Genomic DNA, 25283 nt, shown 5'->3' with positions numbered 1-25283 from the left:
TCCCAGACGTCCTCCTCTGTCCACCCCGCAGAGCGTCTCCTGTCCGCCTCCATCAAACTACCGTCAGAGAGCGAAGGCGAAGGAAAGATTCCGTCCAGTGAGCTCCAGAACAGAACCAGAGCAGCGCCGGACTTCTGCTTTCTGGGAGAGAAGCGAGGTGGAGAGGAAGGACAGCTGCTGAGGTGGAGGAAGGGGGGAGGTTGAGGAAGGGGGAGGTCTCTCCAGCCAATGGGGGCAGAGACCAGCGGCTCTGGGTCTGTTTCTCCGCCCAGGGTGTAAAACAGCCCGGCTCCGGGTGACAGTTCAGACAATATGAGGAGCCACGGCGGAGGACTGAGCAGCCGGCAGCTGGAGACGTGTCTCTGAGGGTCTGCCGGACGGACACAGACCACCACGGACCGCCAGGGACCCTATTGACCCCCACAGACCCCCACAGACCACCGCTTGCCTCCCAGTGGACCCAGACTGCAGCCATCATGGTGAGTCCAGATCCAGTTGTAGCTTTGAAGGTGATGTGTGGAGGGGTCCCCCCATAGAGCCATCTGCTGGGGTCTCACCAGAACCTGAGGGCTCAGCTCCCCCCTACTGCCCCCCCTCTGGAGCCAGAGAGACCACAATCTCCTATCTGGCCCTCAGACCTCCAACCTCAGACAGACTCTGACCATATTAATACCTAGAAGTCCTTGATGGACCTGTGATGTGGATCCTGCAGGACTCGGTCCAGGAAGTGGTCCTGAATCTCTTTGTCTCTTTCTGACGCTTCGGATCTGGGTTTACCTTCAGCTTGGTCTGAGGCAGCAGCTTTAGGTTCAGTCAGGACTCTGTGGACTCTGGTCTCCTCCGGGGCTCTGGCGCTGCAGGGCAGGGACCTCCAGGAAGGTCTGGACCACACTTTATCGAACGTTGATGCAACATTCTGAAGCCATAAAGTCTCTAACTGGTGTAGAAATGGCAGATTTGCTCGGGGTCCCGCAGCGTTCCAGAGATCTCATCCCGCCCGGTCTCAGAAGAAGACTGCTAAAAGATCTGCTTCACCGAGCTCTGAAGGCTTCAGGAAGCGTCTGGAAGAAACACGCTGCTAAAAGTTAAACTGTAACCTTCAGAGAACTGCGAGGAACAACGGCTTCAAACCCTGACGGACGAGACTGGCATGACAGCGTTCAGAAAGTGTTCAACGGGGCGTGAAGGCTCACATTTCAGGGACAATTACGCTAAAATTAACGTTTTCCCTTAATTTTCAGTTCATTGAAGCTTTTCTCTGCTGTCAGGAACACTTAGAAACTTGTAGAAATTGTCATGAAGTAGTATTTACTCTTTGTGAGCTACGAACGTTCCCTGGATATGATATTTATAATACAGTATATATCTTACAGCTGATGGTTAAGGCACTCTGAGACCAGAGCTGGAGTTAGCTAACTCTAGCTAACATTAACTCATGTCGGCTAACGTTAGCGCGCCATCTTTTCATTTCATTTAGAGCCGTTAGAGACTTAAAGACAACCGTTTCCAGATCAAACACCTCCAACCAATTTTTCATATTAAAATCCAGAGTTTTCAAACTTTAACTAGTTTTCAGTCCAGTCAGTCATCAGGTGAAACCACAGTGAAGCTAATTAATTCTTCAAAATATGTTTTCTTATTTGATATATTGATACAAAACCGCGGCAGATCTGTCTGTGGATTCTTAGAAACTGAGCTGAAGCTCTTTTCTTAAAAACATAATAAAGCATTAGATTTTCACTTCCAGTTCAAGACATTTCTGCTTCTTCTTTTGCTTGCCTGGTTTGTTCAGTGGGATTTCCTCCAAGGGTCTGATTGGCCAACGTGAAAGAAGGGCTCCTTCCACGCAACGTCAGGGGATTGTAATTTGACACCAGCCTCATGAGTGTTTACATTTTCGCTTGCGTTGCTTTGCTCTACGTTCTCACTTCTAATGTGCGACACATATTTCAGAGCTTTGGAATAAGTCCAGACCTGGTAAACCGCCCAGGGCTTTTATTTGTATTTTTTATTTTAAGCTCCTGAAATTTTTAAAAACCACAAAAAAGTGAGATCATTCTGTTGATAAATCATTAAAAAAATGGAGAAAAACCCGATAAAAAAATGATAAAACAACCTAAATGACTAAAACTTTATTTTTTTTTTCATAAATGTAAATTTTAAAACTTGTGTCTTAATGTCCAACTTTTTTTTTGTGGCTCCAGGTGAAGTTAAAGTGATCAAACTGTCTCTTTAGCTCTAAAGTTTGGGGCTTTCTGGTCTGAATCTTCAGTTTTTGGATGAAGTGTTGATAAACTAGAGAAAGTCAGAATAATCAAAACAGGTGTGAAGATCTGAAGAATAGTGAGACAAACTGTCAGGTGGAAAAAGGAAATCCAGCTCTTCTTCTTGTCGTTTTCCGTGCCGTCGATGACAAAGTGGGTCCAGGAGGTCTCACATCCGTTCGCTTGCTCTGGTTTCAGTGACGATATCTCGCTTTGGGTTTTTTTCTGTCAGCATGCTATTCTGGGATGTTTCTGTTTTTATCATCTGAGAGCAGAAGGAAGCTAAAAGTCATCATGCTCACTGACCAAACCTCAACAGACTCGAGAAACGAACTCCAGCACACACAAATACACGAGCCTCAGTCCCAATTTAAACCTAATTAAAAACCATTTACTACAAATAAATAAAATATACAGCTCTCTGTATTTAATGCAAAAACATGAGCTGATTCGTGTGACGGTTTGAGATCATTTAAAACAGCTGGAGGAAGGTTTCAGCCGTTTAGCATTTTACTTTAAGTGTTTCATTGTTTCTGATCGGGTTTAGGTTTTGAGGTATTCCAGCTTCCTTCGACTCGTTTTAGCTGGAGAAAGCCTGAACGTTCTGACGTTCCTTCACTGAGACGTCGTGTCGGCGACGAACACGATGAAGTGAAGAAATGAGAGGATGAACATGTTGAAATGTTGAGTGACAAACGACCGATGACTGAGAGGAAGTGAGTTTATATAAAGCAGAGAGCAGCTGCTGAGACGAGTTCCTGTCAGAGTCCTGTTGACTCCTCAACCCAAACCCATCATCCTGTCTCCACGTCTCTCCAGTCTCTTCATGTCTGTCCATGTGTCTTCATGTCTGTCCATGTGTCTCCATTAAGTGTTTCATGTTTCTGTTGTTTTCCTGTTTTCTTTTGCTTGTTTCAACTCTTTCTAATAATTTTCAGCATCAATATTTTAAGAATATCTGCCATTTTTAGGGTTTTTGACTAGCTTTAACTGGTTTGCTTTTTCTCATTTAAAACACACAGGAGACTAAGAGTTATTGACAGCTGTCATTTTTTTAGAAATAAAATGACAGATTTTGCTTTTCCCATTGAATTACCTGTCACTTCTCTTTACCTTCGTAAAAACAAACTTCTCAGGATTCTGTGACGGACGGTGTGATGGGTCTCGAGATAGCGCTGGTGTGTTGAGACCCAAGCGCGGAGTCTGCTTTCCTCATCTGTGAGTTTGAGTTTGAGATCTTGACACAGTTCTCATGCGCTCCCGTACAGGAAATACCAGAGGCGCTCGGAGCCGGTCCCTCGGAGTCTGAGCGCCGCTCTCAGCTCCTCCGGCTCCTCGCCTCGTCCTCCCTCCCTGGCTCCGTGGGAATGTCTGATCACTGTTTCATATTTACAGGATCACTTCCTGCTCGCCCGTCTGGGAACACAAATTCTTTCTCCAAACTTTACTGCAGCTCTGCAGACGCGTTTGTTGATGAGCACTGAGGCCAAAGGACGAGCTGGTGAGCTGGAACAAAGATCACTGAGCAGGACTGCGCAGTGGTTCATGGAATCCCGCTTCTCTGTTCTGGTGGAACAGTAAACTGAAAGGATCATATCAGTTCTCGTATCCGGATCTTCTAATTTGATTAAATGTTGGAACAGTGGTTTGGCACAATGCCACGGCCCCTGGTTTGAGCCTGTTGGTAGATTCAGCTCCTCAGTGTGATTCTTCTACCGAGAATCCAAACATTGGTCAAGGAGACGGCTTTTAGATGTGAGACTGACGTGGAGTACTCAAGGTGTTAGAGCGAGAGACTCGATGGATGGATGATGGATGGTGGATTAATAGATGGACGGATGAATGGATGGATGTTTAGGCTCTTTACCCTATAATGAAAGCCCTCACGTGTGTGAACAGGAAAAAAAATCCCTTTTCTGAAACTTTTCTGAAGCTTCTCGTGACTGCGGCTGTGGTTCATAGTTTTCTGCTTGAGTGTGAGAAGACCAACTTTGAAACTGGTTTCAGAGAGTCTGGACTCTGAACGGCTCCGAACATTTCTCACCACCCTCCACTCCATCGTCTGCAGACGTGGAGAACTTCCTTTTCCTGCAGATGCTGAGTGGATCTCTGCCATGAAGGACGGACAGAGTCCAGCAGATTTACACTATTTTCTCCTGAGTTGACGGGAAGAAGGGCTGCAGAGGCCGGTTGAGGGCCTGACGGGGCCCCGTCCTGGGCCCCGTCCTGGGCCCCGTCCTGCTCCCTGTCCCGGGCCCCGGCCTCAGGTCGGGTGTGTAAACAGGACGGGGTTCAGGTAGGAGAGGCTGACGCAGCTGTGCAGCTAAAAGCGCAGCGGAGCAGCTGTCCGACAGGCCGGTCTGCACGAGCAGGCGTGTGCAGGAATCCAGCAGAGCCACAGCTGAGCACGGCTCGGTACTGTAATCAGACATCAACACAGGCGCTCCAGCACGAGGCCGGGCGGGGGGGGGGGGGGGGGGGGGGGGGCAGGGACCTGAATCCTGATCAGCACCACACACTGAATTTACAAAAAAATGTCTGTTTCACACATTTGCCGTTGAGCAGCAACGACACAGACATGAGGAGGGGATCCTGAAACAGACCAGCTGTCATGTGACCCGCCGCCAGGAGAAAGCACTGAGTAAACTACAAACTACGGGGGGGGGGGCTGTCATCTGACCCCACATATTTCACCAGAATGTTTGTAGTATGACCCAGAGGATTAGACAGGCTGTGTGTGTGTGTGTGTGTGTGTGTGTGTGTGTGTGTGTGTGTGTGTGTGTGTCTGCCACAGGCCTGCATCCTAACAGGTGTGGAGCGTATTGGTCTGTGATGGTGAATGAGCTCTTTGTTACAGAGGATTCACCCTCAGAGAGAGGACACACACACACACACACACACACACACACACACACACACACACACACACACACACACACACACACACACACACACACTCAGCTGAGGGTGTGTGATTGGAGATGCTTGTTTATTTGTTTCTACGCTGCTATTGAAATGGTTTTCTTAATTTTATGTTCAACAGCAGGATGGCACGGAAACACACACACACCTACACCCACACACACACACACACCCACACACACACACGCAGTGTATGGACAGTGAATCTTTCTGGCTTCTTTCTATTCTTTTTCCAGTTCCTCATTTTGCTTTGATCCTACTTGTGTCATATGAGACTGAATTCTCTTTTTCAATCAAAATATTTCATGCAAATTAAACAACATTGCAGCATTTTGAACGTTCCCATGTTTTTGCCAGTATTTAATGTCACTGCAGCAAACAGGAAGTCATCAGGATGAAGCTGACTGATTTCAGACTCATCAGACCGAATCAGGTCTTATCACAGAGAGAACCGATGCTCTCATGGACTGAAATAACTATAAAGTCCAAACCAGTTCCTCTGAGCTTCACTGCTCTTCACAGCCTTCAAACAAAAGCAGAAGTTCCTCTCTTTCACACACTCACACACACCAAACAGTATGTAGTGGTTAGCAGTTCTAACCACTACATGCTGTTTGACCTCCATCAAGCTAAACGGAAACTTGTGGTATTTTGGATCAGAAATGTGCAGATTACAGATTAATAACTGTTAAAAACATGTGAAACGTTAAGCATTCAAAGCAAAATGTAGACACTGCAGAAAGATGTTCAGCATCAGAATGGGGCCCTACAGTAACACAATAGAATAGAATAGAATAGAATAGAACAGAATAGAACAGAATAAGCTTTATTGTCATTATGTATGATGAAATTGGAGAGCTGCTGCTTCTCTCACAGTGCAAAATAAAACAAATGTAACAGAAAAATAGTGCAATACGACAGAAAACCCTTTAATTTAGCAGTTAAAATGCGAGGTGTCTCTGTTTTCCGCTGTGGGGGAGGAGCTCGCTGCAGCCGGGTGAGTTTCGGTGGTGATTGTGAGATCGAGGCTGTCGGTGACTCAGCTTCCTGCACCGCTCTGCTCCTCACTCAGACTCACACTGAGGGCTTTCAGGCCGGCCCTGTGGTTGTGGTTCTGAGGTATCCTGACTCACATCGGTCCTCCTGATCAAAACCTCCGGTGCAGGTCTGAACCGTCCTCACACACAGCATGCCAGGAGAAAGCAGGCGGGGCGGCGGCGCCGTGCAGCGACGCCAGGCCGTTCACCAGCAGCAGAGGGATTTCACACACTAACACACACCATGCTGGAGCCGGCAGGAGGACGCTTCACACCACCCCGCTCACTCTGTCGCTCTGAGGGGAGAGCGAGCAGGAAGAGAGAGCAGAGGCGCCCTGACCCACAGACTCCAGCTGCATGAGCAGCATCCTTCACCTTCATCTCCATCACCAGCTTCATCATCATCATCATCATCTTCAGCATCATCATCATCACCTTCATCTCCATCATCATCTTCATCATCATCATCATCACCTTCATTTCCATCATCATCCTCATCATCATCATCGTCATCATCTTCATCTCCATCATCACATCCTCATTTTCATCATCATCATCATCATCCTCATCATCAGCTTCACCATTGTCATCTTCATCACCATCATCATCATCATCGTCATCATCATCATCATCAGCAGCGCCTTCATCGTCACCTTCATCTTCATCATCACCTTCATCATAATCCCCATCATCACCTTCATCTTCTCATTCTCACCATCATCATCATCACCGTCTTTATCATCATCATCATCATCATCACCTTTATCTTCATCATCGTCATCATCACTTTCACCTTTATCTTTACTGTCTTTATCCTCACCATTGTCTGCGACTAAACTAGAGGACTATGTGTTTATGTGTGTGTGTGTGTGTGTGTGTGTGTGTTTTGAGGATGAGCCAGTTACAGTGAAACTGTGTGTTGAGGTGTGTTTGTGGTGATCAGCTGTATCCATCACTGGGCTCCAGTAGCTGCTGGACGGAACACTTTGTCCTCATTACACCTGATGTCCTCCAGCAGTCTTTCTGGGCCTGTGTCAGTACTGTGGTCCGTCCTGAAACCAGACTGATATTCCTCAAAACTATTTATTCTCCTTACAAAGTCAGTTTTTGTGAAGCGTTGCTTCATAATATCCTCCAACACTGAGACAGTGTCCCATTGATGGAATGTTCCAATAATCTTATGAAATCTGTAAATGAGCACAGTTTGAAATGAGGATGTGTTTCTGCAGAGTATCATGGTTTGACTGATGACTTCTGATCTGAATGTCTCTTTGTTTCAGAACAAACTGGCCAAGGCGCTGTACGACAACACGGCGGAGTGTGTGGACGAGCTGGCCTTCAGAAAAGGGGACATTCTGACCGTGATGGACCAGAACGTTGCCGGTACCAGTGGCTGGTGGATGTGTTCTCTGTACGGACGCCACGGCCTGGCTCCTGCGAACCGCCTCAAGCTCCTGCCCAAGGCTGGATCTTCATTCCACATGGCAGAAAAACCCAAAGTGGCTCATTCTAAAACTGAAGACAGTGGGCAAAACATTTACCAAATTCCAAGTTTGCCCCGACCCACCAGCAGTCCCTCCTACGAGCAAATGGAGGTGATCTACAAGGTGCCTTCAGCCCCATCATCGGCTCTGAAAAGTCCCGTCTCGCTCAGCTCAGAAGGAACCAAGGTATTCCCGGTTCGCTCGAAAAGAACGACTTTATAGGTGTTGGTTGGGATCTGTTGCTCTGAGGTCAAACTCAGTCCGCCTTCTTGTAAAGTGTTAACTCTCATGATTAGAGAGGTCGATGCTTGCAGAAATGCAATGCTGTGAAACTCCTGCTGGCAAAAAGGCTTACAGATGGGGACCAGGGGCCTCTCCATGGGGACAGGCATGCAGCTCCGGGGTATTTATGAGCCTATAAAAGACACAGACACAGACTTCAGACACTTTTAACAGCAAACAGCAGCCACGGAGCCAGGAGCCCCAGAAAGACAGGAGCGTCTGTACGGGCTACCTGAGCTGGAGAGGACTAAGCGCATGTGTTCAGCATTTCCTCTCCTGCTCCCTCCTGCAGGAGTCATCTAATATCCACTGGGCAGCATGGTCTCTATTAGGGAGCTGCGTTAATTGGCCAAGTGGAGGCATAATGGGGTTCTGCGGCGGTCTCAACGGGCTTCAGAGCAAACACAGTCCTCATAAACGTTCTAATGTGAAGGTCACTCAGGTGCATGTTGCTTTGATCAGTGTTTCCAGTGAAGGCCAGTGTTAAAACCCAGTCTGTCCCATCTGCAGCCTCCCACCATCAACATGGCGTCCAGCCCAAAGGGCGAGCTCTACGACATCCCCAGCCAAGCCAGGCGAAAGTCTCTTTTCACTGTAAGAGTGTGTGAAAACGTGAAGATTCAGAAGAACCTCAGTGGGAATTCATCTGATTTCCAGTGTGTTTGCTGTTTTCTGCAGGGATCAACAATTCCAAGACAAACCTCACGGAAATATTCTCTGATTCCAGTGGGGGAGCTGGAGAAGAGATATGACCCTCCTGAAATGGTAAAGCGAATCAGTCCTGCAGCGGAGTTAGGGACTTCAGGGACTGAATGGTCCACCGGATGATGTTCTCACTCAGTTTAGACAACAAAAAGCTTCAAATGACCTTTTAATATTTATTATCCCCACACTTCTGAAGGCAGAAAACTATATGAACACCTGTTCTACAAGACCAGGTCCATGTCAACGTTTAATCTCCTGAAATCAGTACCAATGCATAGATATTTAAATTCTCATTAGGGTGATGACGGAAATCAATTTCGGAATTTCACCATCACAAAGACATTTGTTCAGACACCCAGGCCAGCTGACAGGTTTGCCTGGGCCCGGGGCAAGATAATGTTAGATGGGCCCTGTCCTAACTATGGGACCGGGGATGGGGGGGGGGGGGGGCGTTCCTGTTAGGCTGAGTTCCTGTTTTAGTCAAGCCACAGAGTTGGTTTGGAGTCATTCTGTCTATCTGCTTGAGCACCATCAGGTTTTAGTTTGACTGAAGCATACCTACTAAATGATGACCCACCAAGCTGTTGGCTCTGAATGTTTGTGTTCAGAACCATAAAAATTTGAAAGCAAAAGGAGTTGAGATTTTTTTAGCTCAGAACTTCAGCTCTTTTAGCATGCTAAAAGTCTACAGTGTGTAAAAATCCATCGAGAGATGAACAGGTAACAGTTATGGTGTGATCTGAGTGGTCTGCTGGTTCAGACAAAACGTCATAATAAATGGTGCTTTAATGGGATTCCAAAAAGAAAACAATATTGTTTCGACTGATTTTTGAGGCTAATGCTGCCCACGTCTTGATCCTCTTCACAGGTTTATGCTGTTCCACCGTCTCTTCCTCAAGATCCAAACTATGACATCCCAGTTCCCTCGGGAACAGAATCCCATCACAAAGTAATGGAAGGATTCCAAACTCTTCCCAATCCTCGCAAAACGGAGTGGATCTACGACGTTCCCGTGGGCCCTGATAAGCAGGGTCCCCTCCAGGGCTCTGATGATTCCCTCCGGTCCAAAGCGGTCTGCGAGCAGCTGTACGACAGCCTCCCAGCACACACACCTCACCACAAACAGGAAAGCCCAACTTCTTCCCTTTATGATACACCAAAGCAGGGTTCTCTGGACGTCTCCAGTCCACCCAAGGTGCTGCCGAGGATCCCACTTCACAACAGACCCTCAACTCAGACACAAAAGAAGGAGTCGGTGTATGCTGTCCCACCCATGGAGGAGACCTGTCCCCCTTGTGATCATAACCTCCTGGACTGGAAGGGGGACTCCAGTAAAAACTACAATCTGAAAAGGGTGCGCTTGAAAAGGATGAGAAACTTTTTGGCCTGTACAACTTTCCACGACCTGGCAGGAGGTGAAGACTCAGTGGGTCAGGAGGACGGAGGAGGTCGGGCTACCCGCCTCTCAGCAGCGGAAAGCCAGAGGATCAGCACGGCGTCCAGTTCATCCACCAGCTCCTGCGACTCCCTGGCCTTCAGCTCCTCATCTCCGGAGCCTCCGCGAGAAGTGAACCTCAGTCAGGAGGACGCCTGCCGAAAGCTGCTGGAGCTGCAGGAGCGCGTCGGCAGGGCCGTGCCTCAGCTCATGGAGTTCGTCAGCAGCAACTGGAGGTGCAGAGAACATCTGGAGAAACACCTGAAGGAGATCAGAGAAGCGGCCGAGGGCATCGCCTGCTCCGTCACCTGCTTCCTCAACTTTGCTCTGGACATTAAAGGAAACACTCGACGTCTGACCGATTCAAACCTGCAGACCCGGCTCTACAAACAGCTGTCCATCGTGGAGGACTCCGGTGTGATCCTGCAGCAAACGGTGAGCGATCTGAACGTGGCACAGTGGCCTCTTCACACGCTCTATCAGGACCCTGGGCAGGTCCACGTGCCCGACCAGCTGGAGCGCTTCGTCATGGTGGCCCGGACCATTCCAGAGGACATCAAGCGCCTGGTGTCCATCGTCAACGCCAACGGAAAGCTTCTGTTCAGAGCCCCTCAGAGAGATCCAGCGACCCCAGAGACGCCGAAAGCCCCACAGGAAACCGGAGAAGAGGTGGACTTGGTGGAGGACGACAACGATTATGTAGAGCTGCAGGTATATATCGACTATATCAACCTCATATTTGATTTTGGTGAAAGACAATCCAAGCAAACATAATCATCTTTCAATCACTGCTTTTCCTCAGACTAAGGAAGAGGAGCAGAAGAAACCAAAAGATGCTGTCACTCCGGTTTCTAGCTCACCACAGGTTAGTGCTTCTTGTGAAAAATTAAAAACAACACCTTTTGGTAAATTAAAAAACAGGATTTTGTTCATCAGCCCCAACACACCTGCTTGCAATGAACAGCTCATTACTGGGCGTTGCTAGGTGCTTGGTGAGGATAGAATCATGAGCTAAGACATGCTGGATTGGGGCTCTCGAGGACCAGTCTTCTTATTAATCCAATTCTTCATCAAGTTTCTTCTCAACTCCTGATTAATGTCACATTCCAGTTTTGCAGGACAATAAATCAGACATTAGTAAACAATTAATGCACTTCATCAAAAATATACCCCAATGTCAATGAAATTTAAACAAAAGAGCACATAATTGATCTGATAATGGCTTATATTTCTTACTTTTCTTTCTTGAGAAGACAGAGCATGAAATTATATAACAGTTAAATTTATTCAAATTGTCATTTGAAACACAACTTGCACTGCTTTGCATCAGCTCTACAGAGTACCACGGATTTGCTAACTTTGGCTCCTCCATAACTCTTCTGCTCTGGCAGAGCGTGAAAATGTTTTCCTTAGTTTGTCTTCTCCTCGTGCTCCCTCCATGTTCCCTCCATGTTTCTTCCATGTTTTCTCCATGCCTCCTCCATGTAGCCTTATTGTTCCACCAATGTTTCCTCCATGTTGCCTCAGTGTTTCTTCATGTTTCAATGAATTAATTAAAAGGGGAAATGATGGAAAATCGTCCTTTGTGCCAACAGACTTTCTTCCCATGAGGTTCTCCTTGATTCCCAGTTATGGGAAGGATGTAAATCCCCACAGTACATCTTCAGTAATGCACCCTTGACTCTCTGAATCTCTTAGACTCTTGGGCCTCCTCCATTGATTCCTCCCATGGAACTGTGAGCTCTGTGATGTAAATGGACCTCAGTGAAGGGGACCAGAGAACCAAGTCTGGTTTAAGGGTAGTGGCTGCAGTCTCTGGTGGAAAAATCAGTTGCTGGCTGATATCGACCAGAACCTTCCAATCTGGAGGAGTAGCTAGCTGTCCAGCTCCTGCTTTGGTAGGGGGTTAGTCAGAGTTTTTTCTGTTCCTCTCGGATGAATGATGGTGTTATGGTTGGATTGGTTTCTCTCTGGGGCAGGGAGTTGATGGCAGTCCTCTTTCCAGACTCTTGAGGACCTGGTTCTACCTCCACGACTTGTGTAAGGCTGGTCTTAGAACCACTCAGAATGTGAGAGTCACTGGAGTTGGACAGAGAGCACAGGTTGGGTCCTCACCCTGTCATTGGTGGAGGGTTTTTGGAGATGAAGCTCATCTTAAGTGGCTCTGATGATGAAGGTTAAGTTGCCTCCATCTCCTCCAGCTGAGCCTCCTCCTCTCCAGGCCCTCCTACCTCGTCCATTGTCCCTGCTTGGGAAGAGAAAGAGCCTTTGTACTTCTTTCGGCCTCCTCCTGATGTTGTACCTCCTCTCCCACCATGTTCCTCCTCTTTGAAGTTGAGGCCATACACCAGGTTGGTTTACATGCTTCAAGACCAAAGCCTCCTCGCCCTGGACCAGAACCACAATGTTACTGTGCCTCAGGGCTGACGTAGCCTGCTACACCACCTCAGATGGTGTCCATTTCTGTCCAGTTAGCAGGGGAGGTGCAGCATTGCTGATGATCTGGTCTCTGGAGTCTTATAGAGTCATCTGGAGTCTCACTTTGAAACACCTGCGCTCTTTGGTGAGACTTGTTAGAGGCACTTCAAAAACCCCTTTACCAGAGAGACAGTGTGGGACCTTGAGACATGTCTTCACATAAGAAGTCCTGGTTCACTCCATTTCCTCTACAGTAGTTATTGGGACCTGGTAGACTGAGGGGTCACTTTACACCAGAGGGAGAAGTCCCTGTTGCAGACACCATAGCTTGAGCTTCCCTGGCAGAGGAGATATATTTATGATGTCCACATTGTTGATTGTATGTTCCCTTCAAGTTTCCTCAGCGTTTCCTTCATATTTTCTCCATTTTCCCTCCATGTTTCTTCCATGTCATGAAGCGTATTGTTCTGAATGAGTATCAAGAACATTTAGATAAGTTAATAAACTTCAGAGATGTTTGGTTCCGATGGATAACAATAAGAACTGGTTATAAATTGGATCCATTTCTCAATTCCCAGCCTTCGTTTGTTTATCTAGTAAATATGGTGTAAATATGTGTAGCCTATGCATTTATAACTATAACATACGTTTCAGTGCGGCGTCTTCAGTTTTGATTCACGGTGAATTAATAATCAAGCATTCTGTTTTACAGCTGAACGTTTTAAGTAAAAAAATGATCTCAAGCCAAAGCCGTACAATAATAATCAAAGAAAGTGAAAATGTCAGTGAGAAAGCAGAATCCAGACCTGACGTGTCCTGTCCCGTCCTCCAGGCTGAAAGCACGTGCGGTTCTTTGGACTCGAACAGTGGTCCCGAGGAGAATCGGCCATCCCCGCTGTCAGAGCACTGCCGGCTGTACTTCGGCGCCCTGCAGAAGGCCATCGGCGGCTTGGTGTGCAGCCTGCAGGACAGCCAGCCGCCCGAGAAGTTCATCTCCCAGAGCAAGCTGGTGATCATGGTGGGCCAGCGGCTGGTGGACACGCTGTGCAGGGAGGCTCAGCGGCGGGGATCCAGCAGGGCCCTGCTCTGTAAGAGCAATCAGCTGTGCGCTCTGCTCAAGCAGCTGGCGATGGGCACCAAGAAGGCGGCGCTGCACTTCCCCGACAGACAGGCGCTCCACGAGGTGCAGGACTTTGCCAAGGAGCTGGCCCAGCGGGCGCAGCACTTCCGGGTCTCTCTGGACCTCTGAAACAGACTCAAAGGACAGCGCCACTCGTGAATTTCACTTCATACAGTATTGCGATGAAATGGCTTCTGCTGAGCTCTCGCTTTAGTTTGAAAGTTTTATGTTATAATGAAGGCAGGTACTCTTTTAAAACTTATGCTCTTGATGATACAAACCACTGCAGGCCAGGCAGAGCAATCCGTGGAGTCCACCTCTTCACTGTCTAGCTTTATATTGCACAGTGTGTGTTGGAGCAAATCTTAAAAATGTAAAATATCAATTGTTATTTGTTGTATGTAAGTCAAGGGACATTTCTGTTCAGTGTTTCTTCCATTTTTTTTTTTTGTTTTTCATCTATGGTAGCTTCTGCCTGGGTAGCAGTTTGAGACTATCTCCTTTCTGTGTAAATATTCTTAAAAATGTGTTCTGCATTTCCCAGAATTCACTTGACAAAAGACTGCGGACAACACATGTTTGATAAATAAAATAAAATACTGAAATGACAGTGTGGTGTTGTGTTTCTGCTGCACACATAAAGCGAATAAAAATGACCAAGAAAGACGCTGATGAGAAAGAAAGCGTATAATTAACATTTCCTTACATTCCTATAGCTTCGCTGCGCCAGATCAAGCAACTCCTGGCATTTTTGTACAAAATTGTAAAAGAGATGTAAATACTCAGTAAAACAATTTCATTTGATAAATTTGATAAAACATTATTTTACAATTCGACGCAGTCGAATAACATCTCGCAGTTCTACATTAATTGACAGTATTTTGACCAATGATATTCTTAATGACTCAACAAGTGGACTGTTAGTATGTGACATAAGTGACCATCTACCAGTATTTACAGTCTTTGAATGAATGAGAACAGAGGAGTCAATAAATGCTTTCAAAAGTGACTTAACAACACATAACTGGGAAGAGGTGTATAATACAGTTTTTCACAATTGCTAAAACAATAAACCCCACTGCCTGAACCAAACTCTCAGGGGACTAAACTCATTTTTCGAATCAAACACTCTTTTGGCAAAAACTTCATCACTGTTCAGGTCCTATGCTCAATTTGCAAAACCCATCTGCTCTTTTTTGCAAAACCTCAGACACATTCTCAGTCACTAAACACATTTCACAACATTTTGGCAAAATTGTACTCACTGGCAGCAAAATGTGAACACAACTCCAACACAGCTGTCATCTTTTACACACAACAACTCAAAACTGAACACACATGTTTCTAATGATGTGATCAGACCAAGTGTGCACAGAGACAAGATGCTGGAGACTGAATCTCCCTGACCGTGACCATGCAGTAGTCTGCTTTGGTTTTGTTTGTTTTGTATTTATTTTTTGTTATGACAGTGAATTTGGATATCACTTTGACTTCGATGCTTTTTTTTTTTTTTTTTTTTTGCTAAAGGCATTTTACAGTACGTAAAATAAACATTTTCTGTGCACTACACACTCTTAAAACTGCTGGGTTACTGTAAAAATAACCCACATTGGGTGGAATTGCTGACCCAGCGCTGGGTCCAAAAGGGACCGAGCCAAAGCTGGGTTATTTCTACCCAGCAGCCGTTTTGGTTGAAGAGTCGACCCTGATGCTGGGTCAAGATTTATCAGCGGGTCTGGGAAGGTTACTTTATAGTAAAAATGTAATCCCTTAGAATTCAGACACAAGTGCCCTCTGCCATGCAAGGCTGTCAAACCCTCCACTGGAAGCCAGCTGGGGCTCAGGGCAGTTCATTGACAGGGAGAGGAAAAGATTTGAACTAGCAACCTCACAGCTGCTGGACAGCCACACTAAATACTCAGCCACAGCCACACATCCATAGGGAGAGGGATGTCTCATATGTGTTTTCCTTCTGAGCCATTTCAGTAATCCTCTGTGAGAACACAGGACTCCAGTTTTCTGTTGCTTTTGTTGTTAGAAGTCTCAAGATGCAAGAAAGACAAGGAGTTCAAAATGGTGATTCTTCTCTTCCCTTCAGCCACAAAATCATCAACTCACTCTGCTGGGTCGACACAATTCACCTCATTTTGGATAGAATTGACCCAATCTGCACCAAATCCAGGGCTACCCAGGAAATGTGTTGGGAAAATAACCCAGCAGGTTTCAGAGTGTGGACTGCTGCTGTGTCCTCAGTGATTTCATGTAGAGTCTAATGAATGATCTGAGGTGAACATGTTATTACTTGCTGTGTGTGAGATCTGAACGCAGAGTGTGGTTTTGAACACAGGAGAACTGGTTTTGAGGTGATAGTTTGATTTTGACAGAAAAGTCTGAGGTTGTGTGAATGTAGTGTGGATTTTTGGATTTGTTTTTTAAGGTTTTGAGAAAATGGATGGAGGTTTCAAGAAAAGTGTTCTAGCAATTGTGAAAAACTGTAAAAGAATTGTGCATGATGCATATGATGTGTTTATTAAAATATTTCAAATGTTGTATGATAAAAATTGTCCCTTAAAGAAAAGAAACAAAGTTTTTCAACGAAAAGGTAATCCCTGGATGACTAAGGGACTGCAGAATGCCTGTAGGAAGAAGAATTTGCTATATAAAAAATTAATCAAATCAAGAACTAAGGCAACTGAAAATAAATACAAAACATATAAAAATAAACTAACAAATATTATCAGAACTGCAAAGAAAGATTATTTATGTAAATTATTGGATAACAATAAAGATAATATAAGAGAAATATGGAAAATACTGAACAATGTAACACATAAATCCAAAGCAAAGGTATGTTACCCCAAGCATTTCACTGTGGAAGGAAAAGAAAATGATAATATGATGGATGTGGCCAATTGTTTTAATAAGTTTTTTGGTTAATATTGGAAGTGACCGAGCTGAAAAGATTCCAGATGTGGGGAGACACACAGGCAATCATAAATTTATTAATCGAAATCTAAGTTCAATGTTCCTGAGCAGTGTTGAAGAAAAAGAAGTAATTCAGGTAGTTTCTGCATGCAAAAACAAAACATCACGTGATTGCAATGATATTGACTCTTGTCAAAAATGTTATTGAATGTATTTCAAAGCCACTTACCTACATCTGTAATTTATCTTTTCAAACAGGTATATTTCCAAATCAAATGAAAGTAGCCAAAGTCATTCCACTGTATAAAGCTGGGGACAAACATTATTTTACAAATTATAGACCAGTCTCAGTACTTTCTCAATTCTCCAAAATATTAGAAAAGCTTTTTGTTGCTCGTTTGAATACATTTCTGGAAAAAAATAAAATACTTAGTGAAAGTCAGTACGGATTCAGGTCAAATAGGTCAACTGCATTAGCACTTTTAGATTCTGTTGAGAAAATAGCAAATTCGTTGGAGAAAAAAATGTATACAATCGGAATATTCCTTGACCTCCAGGAGGCTTTCGACACTATTAACCATGACATTTTAATAGATAAGTTAGAGAGATATGGGATCCGAGGGAGAGTGTTGGACTGGGTAAAGAGCTATCTGACTGCCCGTCAACAATTTGTACAACTTGGAGATTTTTGTTCTGTTCTGTTGGATGTTTCTTGTGGTGTCCCACAGGGGGCAGTATTGGGCCCCATTTTATTTATTCTTTATATAAATGATATATGTAAAGTTTCAGATGTTCTTAAGTTAGTTTTGTTTGCTGATGACACAACTATTCTCTGTACTGGGGATGACCTCCAGGCATTAGAGCAGGAAATGAATACAGAGTTGAATAAAATTAAATTGTGGTTAGACAGAAACAAATTGTCATTAAACTTGGGGAAAACCAAGTTAATGGTGTTTGGAAACATGGGAACAAATGATGTTGAAATCAAGTTGGATGATAAAATTATTGAAAAAGTAAATGAAATAAAATTCTTAGGAGTATTAATAGATGATAAAATTAATTGGAAATCACATATAAGCCATGTTCAAAGAAAAGTTTCAAGAAGTTTTTCAGTAATAAATAAGGCAAAACATGATCTAATAAAAAATTAATTGCGTATACTTTATTGTTCATTAGTTTTGCCATATTTTACTTACTGTGCAGAAGTGTGGGGAAATAACTATAAAATAGCATTACACCCTCTTGTCATTGTTCAGAAGAAAGCAAAAAGAATAATACATGGTGTCGGTTACAGGGAACACACAAACATACTTTTTGCAAATTCTAAATTATCAAAATTTCAAGATATTGTTGATTTATTGACTGTACAAATTGTATTTAGGGCAAGTAAGGACAATCTTCCAAAAAAAATCCAACTTTTATTTTCTAAAACAGTAGGCGTACAGCATAATTTACGACATACACATAACTTTAAAGCTAGATGGGCGAATAATAAACTGAAAAGACTTTGTCCTTCAGTTCAAGGGGTAAAACTGTGGAACAAATTGGGAAGACAGTTCAAGGAATGTCCAAATAGGAAATTATTTAAAAAGCAACTTAAAGAAATGACTTTTGAAAAATACATTAAGGAGAATGATTTTTGTTTATAAAAAAGGAAGTGTTATTAACTGTACTGTGAACATACCTGTGTGATAATGAAGGTTGTAATATCTTTAGTTAAAGACTTTAAGAGGGGTGGGAGATCATAAGTGTTACTTCATCCCACTCCTTTTCGAGCTAATATAAATGTGTTTTGTTATTGTATTGTGTTGTGTTGATTGTAATGATTTTTGTTTACTGTAATGCAGTTTTTGTTTACTGCTGAGCACTGAGAATGAAATTCAGCTCGACACAAAACAAACAAACAAACAAACTTTGTGGTAGAAATGAGTCCTGTGGATTTAGCTAAAACTTCACGCAATGAAATGTTTTTGCTTGTTCATCATTTGGACTGAATGGAATATGTTGGCTTCGATGTCGGCTCTTCCAACCATTGTGAAGCAGAATTCACCGAGCATTGGATTGTTCACCCACTAATAGGGAACGTGAGCTGGGTTTAGAAAGTCGTGAGACAGGTTAGTTTTACTCTACTGATGATGTGTTGCTGCAATAATAATCCTGCGGATGTGTTGTGTGTTGGAGAAGCGATGATTGTCTGGCAACCAAGATGGCTTCGGTGTTTGTGGCTTGCCGTCTGCCGCTCTCAGTGTTGTTTTTGTTTTTAGTGTTTTTATTGCTTGGGTATTTACACAGCGAGTCTCTGCTGGTGTATGATCGCCAGTTTCTCCTAGATCTCCGGTATAAAGTGAGAGATCTCGCTGCATGCGACTACGGTGGACATTAAACCTTACCTCCAGACCTCTCGGGCATCCCGGCTCACCTGTTCCCGGTCTTGACTCTTCCTCCTCGGTGAAAGCGTTTACCGTGGCGGTCGGCTGGTGAAGCTAAAGGTCTGCCTGGCACGGCATTTGTCCATCTCCCGGACAGGACATAGATTACCCCGCTCCTTTGTCATGCCGCAGCACTTCCTGGACCCCATCGATGCCTGCTTGGTCCCTGTTGCCGGTCTGGATGACGGACTCCGGCCCCGCCGCCCCTCCTCTCCCCGGCTCCGCCGGCGCGGAGTGAATCTCCGGCACCTGAGGACGCTGCACCGGGCTCCAACCGGACCACAGGCACTGTATCCTGTCAGGATCGGCCTGGTGAACGCCAGGTCCCTGAACAACAAAACCTTCATCCTGAGGGATTTCTTCAGCGCCCATGCTCTGGATTTCCTCGGCCTGACGGAGATCTGGATCGGCGCGGGTGAGCGCGGTGCGTTTAACGAACTTGTACCAGCCGGCTGCGCCTTCTTCAGCTCCCCCAGGACATCGGGCCGTGGAGGTGGGATGGCGACTGTTTTAAGAATGACTTTCACTGTAAACAGTGCGCTCCTTCGTCCTCCTTCTCCACCTTCGAACTAACTTCATTTGAGGTGGGTCGCGCCGACCCGGTGCTCCGACCCGGTGCCGGTCGCTGTCATATACAGACGGCCCAAATACAACAAGGACTTCATCAGTGAATTCACTGACTTCCTGGCGGGGATCATGCCCAGATATGATCGCGTCCTTATTCTTGGGGACTTCAACATCCATGTCTGCTGCCCTGATAAACCTCTAGTTAAGGACTTTTTAACACTCACTGACTCTCAGTCTGGTTCAGTGTGTGTCTGGTCCTACACACGAACGGGGACACACACTAGATCTTGTTCTCTGCCATGGTTTTTCTGCTACAAATCTGGAGATATGCGACAATGTGTTCTCTGACCATCTGCCTGTGGTATTTGAAGTCGGGTTGTTCTGTGCACCAGTTAAAAGCTGCGTTCCTGCTCGGAGCTGTCGGACCTTTAACTCTTCCACCGCTGTTCTCTTCTCTGCTGTATTCAACCAGCTCAGTGTTCCCCCTGAACTAACGGGTTCAGAGGAGCTCAGCTCATGGTTCCACTCCTCCTCCCAAACAATTCTGGACTCAGTGGCTCCATTAAAAACCAGGCAGCGCAAAGCTAAACCTGAGCCCTGGTTCAATGAGACAACTCGGACAGCTCGGAGGGAGTGTCGCAGAGCTGAGCCCAGGTGGAAGAAGGACAAGCTGCACATTTCTTTCCAAATTTTAGAAGAGTGCTGGCACAGATATCAGAACACTGTTAAAGGTGCTAAGACAGAGTATTTGTCAAACATTATTCTGGAGAACCACCATGACCCACATGTGCTGTACAGAACCATAGACTCTGTTCTCAATGCCCCACAGCCTGTCTCTATAGAACCATCCTCTGAAACCTGTGAGAACTTCCTTCAGTTTTTCATTGATAAGGTTGTTTCCACCAGGGCCCTGATTTTGACCCCTGACCATGATCCCTCTGACTCTGAAAAAAATGAATAGCGTTAGCGTCTTGTTACCTCGACCTGTTCTCCTCCTGCAGCCGCTGGAATGGCATTCTTTTTGAGGTTCATTCTCTGGATCTTCTGGCCTTCATTTCATTCCTGAACTGGGAAGAAGTCCTCCGATGTGAAGTGGGCACTCCACACCCGATAATCCAAATGTGGTAAAGTTGGAACTTTGATGCTGGGGTCCGTGTTGAGCGCTATTAGCCATAGCTTCAATAAATCCCGTCACGAAGTGGGAGCCTGTGAGCTCAGTGACGTCCAGCTGGTCATTTCACTTTCACAGCCAGGATATATGCACACTGGAACCATTGTACCAAAGTTACAACCAGCTGAAAATAAACTCTGACTGACTAAATAAGCCAATCGAGATGCCGTGGTCTGACTGCAGAGCAGAGACGCTACTTCCATGTAAACAAATAATGAATGTGTGCCACGGCGCAGTGTGATGACATCATCGCTTCAGAGTTCCCGGAGAGTTGCTCAATCTAGCCGGTTTACAGACTTCCCAATAGCGCTAAGTGATGCTGACTTACTAAATTTACATGTATCTACCACCCCACAACAAACATAAGAGAAAAGAGCGTCTGTAATGGCTGCATGTCGGTGCCCCGCCCGCTGCCGTTATATGGATATGGGAGTATCTAATTATCTCCGAACCAACTGCAAATCACACGAAAGTCAAACGGGTGAGTAAATGTTGTTTTGACGAATGTGAAATAAGGTCCAGATTGTAAAAACGACCGTTCCCCTTTAAACCCCTGCACAGCACCGAGTCAGCTCTACTCAGGGTTTTTAATGACATCCTCCTTGTAAATGACTCTGGTGACTATGCGATTCTGGTTCTGCTGGACCTGACTGCTGCATTTGATACTGTGGACCACAATATCTTGATATTCCGACTGCAGCACCTGGTCGGCCTCAGTGGTCCTGTACTGCAGTGGTTCAGGTCCTGCCTGACAGACAGAGCTATGTGTGTCTGTCTGGCCAGCTCTGAATCCTCTTCCACTCCTCTGTCTTATGGGGTTCCACAAGGCTCAATCCTGGGTCCACTGCTTTTCTCTCTCTATTTATTGCCAATAGGGTCCATCCTGAGAAGGCACGGCATCTCCTTTCATTGCTATGCGGACAACAGCCAGATCTATGTCCCATTAAAAAAGAAAGAAGCTTTCTCACTAACACCTCTACTACGGTGCCTGGAGGACATTAAAGCCTGGATGGCCCTAAACTTTCTGAAGTTTAATGAGAAAAAGACAGAGGCGATTGTGTTTGGTCCCAGTGACTCCTGTGAACCTCCACCTGCTGATCTGGGCCTCTTGACTCCACATGTGAAGGCGACTGTTTTAAATCTGGGTTTTAAAATGGGCAGTGGTTTTAAACTAGATTCACAGATCAGCGCAGTGGTTCAGTCCAGCTTCTTCCACCTCAGGAAGTTGGCCAGAGTGAAAAGTATTCTTGCACGTGAGCACTTTGAGACAGTAATCCATGCCTTTATTACATCTGGGCTGGATTACTGTAATGCACTTTATGTTAGAGTCAGCCAGTTGTCCCTCGCACGTCTCCAGTTGGTCCAAAATGCTGCAGTGCGGCTACTAACTGGAGTACGTAAGAGGGACCACATCAGTCACATCCTGGCCTCCCTCCACTGGCTACCTGTGCATTTCAGCAGAGCCGGCCCGTGGCATAGGCAGTATAGGCAGATGCTAAGGGCGCCGTCCATCAGGGGGCGCCAGCGTCGGCGCGCTTGCAGCGCAAATGGGAAAGAAGAAGAGGTGCAACTTTCTAATTAGTTTTACTTGTTAGTAGTATTTATTAGTTAGTAGTAGTTGTACAGTTGTAGTCTTTGCAAAGACGATTAAACAATTACAGCTGTAATTGTTTAATCGTAACTCGGTAACTTATTTACCGAGCTATCCACGCCCCCCAGCTGCCCGCCCCACGCCCCCCTCCTCCCCCTCTCCTTCCTGGACGTCCCCCATCAGATTATCGACAGATGTCAAGGCGACCAGAACTTTCTGGTGTCCCGGGAAGAAACACAAGAGGAGGAGAAACGATAAAAGGACAGAGGTAATGTTACATGGAATTAATTCTCTGTTGCAGAACGTTACAGTAACCTGGATGAAGCTACACGGCTGCTAATCACAAATAGCGCTAGCTAACTGTTTTGATACCAGTCAATAATGTGGAGGGACTTGTTATGGAAAATAATGTATATCATGTAGATAACTACTGGTTCTCCCACCTTACATTACTCTAGGAAATTTAGATTAGATCGTTTCAGCAGGTGTTTACATTTTCTCTCGTCTTTTTTTTTTTAACGTTGTTACTGCCTTCTGGTTGGCTGACGGCCCTGCTGCTAATAGTCACTTTTCCACCCAGATCTTATAGATGTGAGCCGAGTTGTTAAGGCTCATCATTAATGTTTATTAAGCAGCATCACACGAGAGGGAATGCTGCTGTGAATATCAGCACTGTGATTCAGTTTGATAAACATCAGTAGCCTCCTGCAGTTTACTGCTGCTTTACACTGTGCTGTTCAGCTTTCCACTGTATTGACAATAAGCTGAACATCTAATTTGCAAAGCAGAATCAGTTGCATTGTATATTATACATGCACTCCATAGTGAACGTCATCCATGTTTCTCTTTCAAGTTTTTTAATGATTTAATTTCATTTTATTCTTGGAATCATATGTTTTTATTATTAGATACTCAGTGGAGTCACATACTCTTCAGATGTGCTGTTGAAGTTTCTAAATCCCCCCCTGGACCATCTACCATAGGGGTGTCAAACTCATTTCACATCGTGGGCCACATATGGCCTAGGTAGATGTCAAGTGGGCCGGACCATTAAAATTATACCATACTCTGCTATAAATAACCAAAATATCATGTCTTTCCTTTGTTTTGGTGTAAAGAAGGACAAGAACATTTGGAAAATCTTGAAAATTAATGAACAATCCTTTTACAAAACATTTCACGAAACACCTCATATTTCCTCAGACAAATGTGCAATTTACTTTTATCATTCACATATCTGCATTGCAACTGATCCCACTGATTGTACAAGGGCACAAAACTTTAAGAAGTAATTGGTCTTGAAAAATATAGTAACGCACTTTAAGATTAAATGACACTTATAAAGAAAGGAATATTTAAACCAATTTAAACATATAAAATTGAATCCCTGCCTACACCTTAAAAAACTAAGGAGAGTGCTATTAAATGTGTAAAGAAGAAAGTATTCACCTGTTCTGTAAATGTGTGAACTTCATACATGAAACATACACATACAATACATACTGAAAATTGATGGAGTTGCATGAACACTTAGAATTCCACCAAACTCTTTTGTAGTGAAGCTGCTGACTAACATTAAATTGCACATCTTTTAATCACCACAGGAAGGTTTCATCTTCACAGAGCTGTATTCTTTCACTGCAAACAGTATTTAAGGCAGCATTTTAAAGGAGTTATTCTAGTCTGGACTGGTTTTTGTTCCTGAAACTTGGCATCTTTTGGCCTGTACAAGTGCATCAACACCAGGTGTCACTTTCTAGCTGTCACTTTCAGAATGTCATTCAAGTGCTTGTTTGTGAGCCTTGAACACATTTTTGTTTAATTGATATTCATTACTGAGAAAATTTGTTCACAAAGGTTGGTTGTCCCAAACATGCACTAAATTTTAGCAGCCAGGGCTGTTAATCTGGGGTACCCTGGTAGTAGATAATGATAGAATTTGTCCAGACCTACAGAGCCAAATTTGTCTTTCAAATCAGCATCACATTGCAAATCAATTGTTTCTAGCTGGATGTCAACCGGCAGGTCAGAAGCTTTAACTGTGAAAGGTGAGCGAAAAACTGAAAATTCTGCCTCAAGTTCACCAAATACCTGAAAACGTTTCTTAAACTCCCACAGTCCTGCAATCTTGTCTCTGCACCGTTTCACGTCCGCATCAGGTCTGGTCACACACACATCTCTCAGTCAGGGGAAATGAGCAGGGACCGCCTGCTGTGTTCGGTCTTCTTCTTCTTTGCTGTTTTATGGCAGCTTGCATCCCCTGCAGTTGCACTACTGCCATCTGCTGATCGTTACCTCCCTTAGGAATGTACTCAAATATCCTCCATCTCTTCCCCACTTCAATGCTGTGTTCGGTCTGATCAAAACAGTGCGCCCCCTAGCAGATAGTCCATGAATTGCAGCTAAATAAAAAAAATAAATCCATGTCTTTTATGCATTTTTTTCTCTTTCAAATTATCCTGCGGGCCTGATCAAACCTTCTTGGGGGCCGGTTCCGGCCCGCGGGCCGTATGTTTGACACCCCTGATCTACCACATCTGCTGCTGCTGCCTCCACCTCAGCAACACAATCCACCTGGAATGCAGCAGAATCAAGCACTCCTCCTGGTGCCTCCACCTCAGCTACACCTTCATGAGAAGAAGCTGGCAGAACTTTACCCCAACATGTGGGCTGCACTGAGAATCTCTACCACTTTTCCTGTTACAGCGGCTTCTGCTGAAAGAAGCTTGATGTTTGATTTTCTGTACTATTCATGTTAGGCACTCATATTGTATTTCATATATTATTTAATTTTACATTTATTTATGACTTATCATCTCGTTGACTATGCTGATTGGGAATTTTCTGTCTTTAAATAAAAAAAAAAAATTGTCAAAGACAAAGCTAATCAAGTGTCTTGTTATGCTGGTAATGCAAAGGGGGCGCCACCTAAA

The 25283-nt window shown here is 44.9% G+C and overlaps 1 protein-coding gene across 1 annotated transcript; it reads left to right on the top strand.

Moving 5' to 3' along the window:
- The first annotated feature begins 329 nt into the window (after positions 1–329).
- Positions 330–14232, top strand: cass4 (Cas scaffold protein family member 4). Its single transcript, XM_030091872.1, has 7 exons — positions 330–479; positions 7504–7893; positions 8500–8583; positions 8668–8754; positions 9563–10840; positions 10932–10994; positions 13380–14232. The coding sequence occupies exons 1-7, from the start codon at positions 477–479 to the stop codon at positions 13794–13796; spliced, it is 2322 nt and encodes a 773-aa protein (XP_029947732.1). The 5' UTR covers positions 330–476; the 3' UTR covers positions 13797–14232.
- Positions 14233–25283: the final 11051 nt, after the last annotated feature.

This window comes from Salarias fasciatus, chromosome 5 (genome assembly GCF_902148845.1).
Source record: "Salarias fasciatus chromosome 5, fSalaFa1.1, whole genome shotgun sequence".
Taxonomy (NCBI): Eukaryota; Metazoa; Chordata; class Actinopteri; order Blenniiformes; family Blenniidae; genus Salarias; species Salarias fasciatus.
The sequence above is the reverse complement of the archived record's forward strand: the minus strand, read 5'-3'. Positions and strand labels throughout refer to the sequence as shown.

Excerpts from the sequence above, each read along its gene's own strand:
- cass4 (XM_030091872.1), top strand. Across the intron at positions 7,894-8,499 it reads TCAGCTCAGAAGGAACCAAG|CCTCCCACCATCAACATGGC; the intron begins GTATTCCCGGTT and ends TCCCATCTGCAG. Across the intron at positions 10,841-10,931 it reads ACGATTATGTAGAGCTGCAG|ACTAAGGAAGAGGAGCAGAA; the intron begins GTATATATCGAC and ends GCTTTTCCTCAG.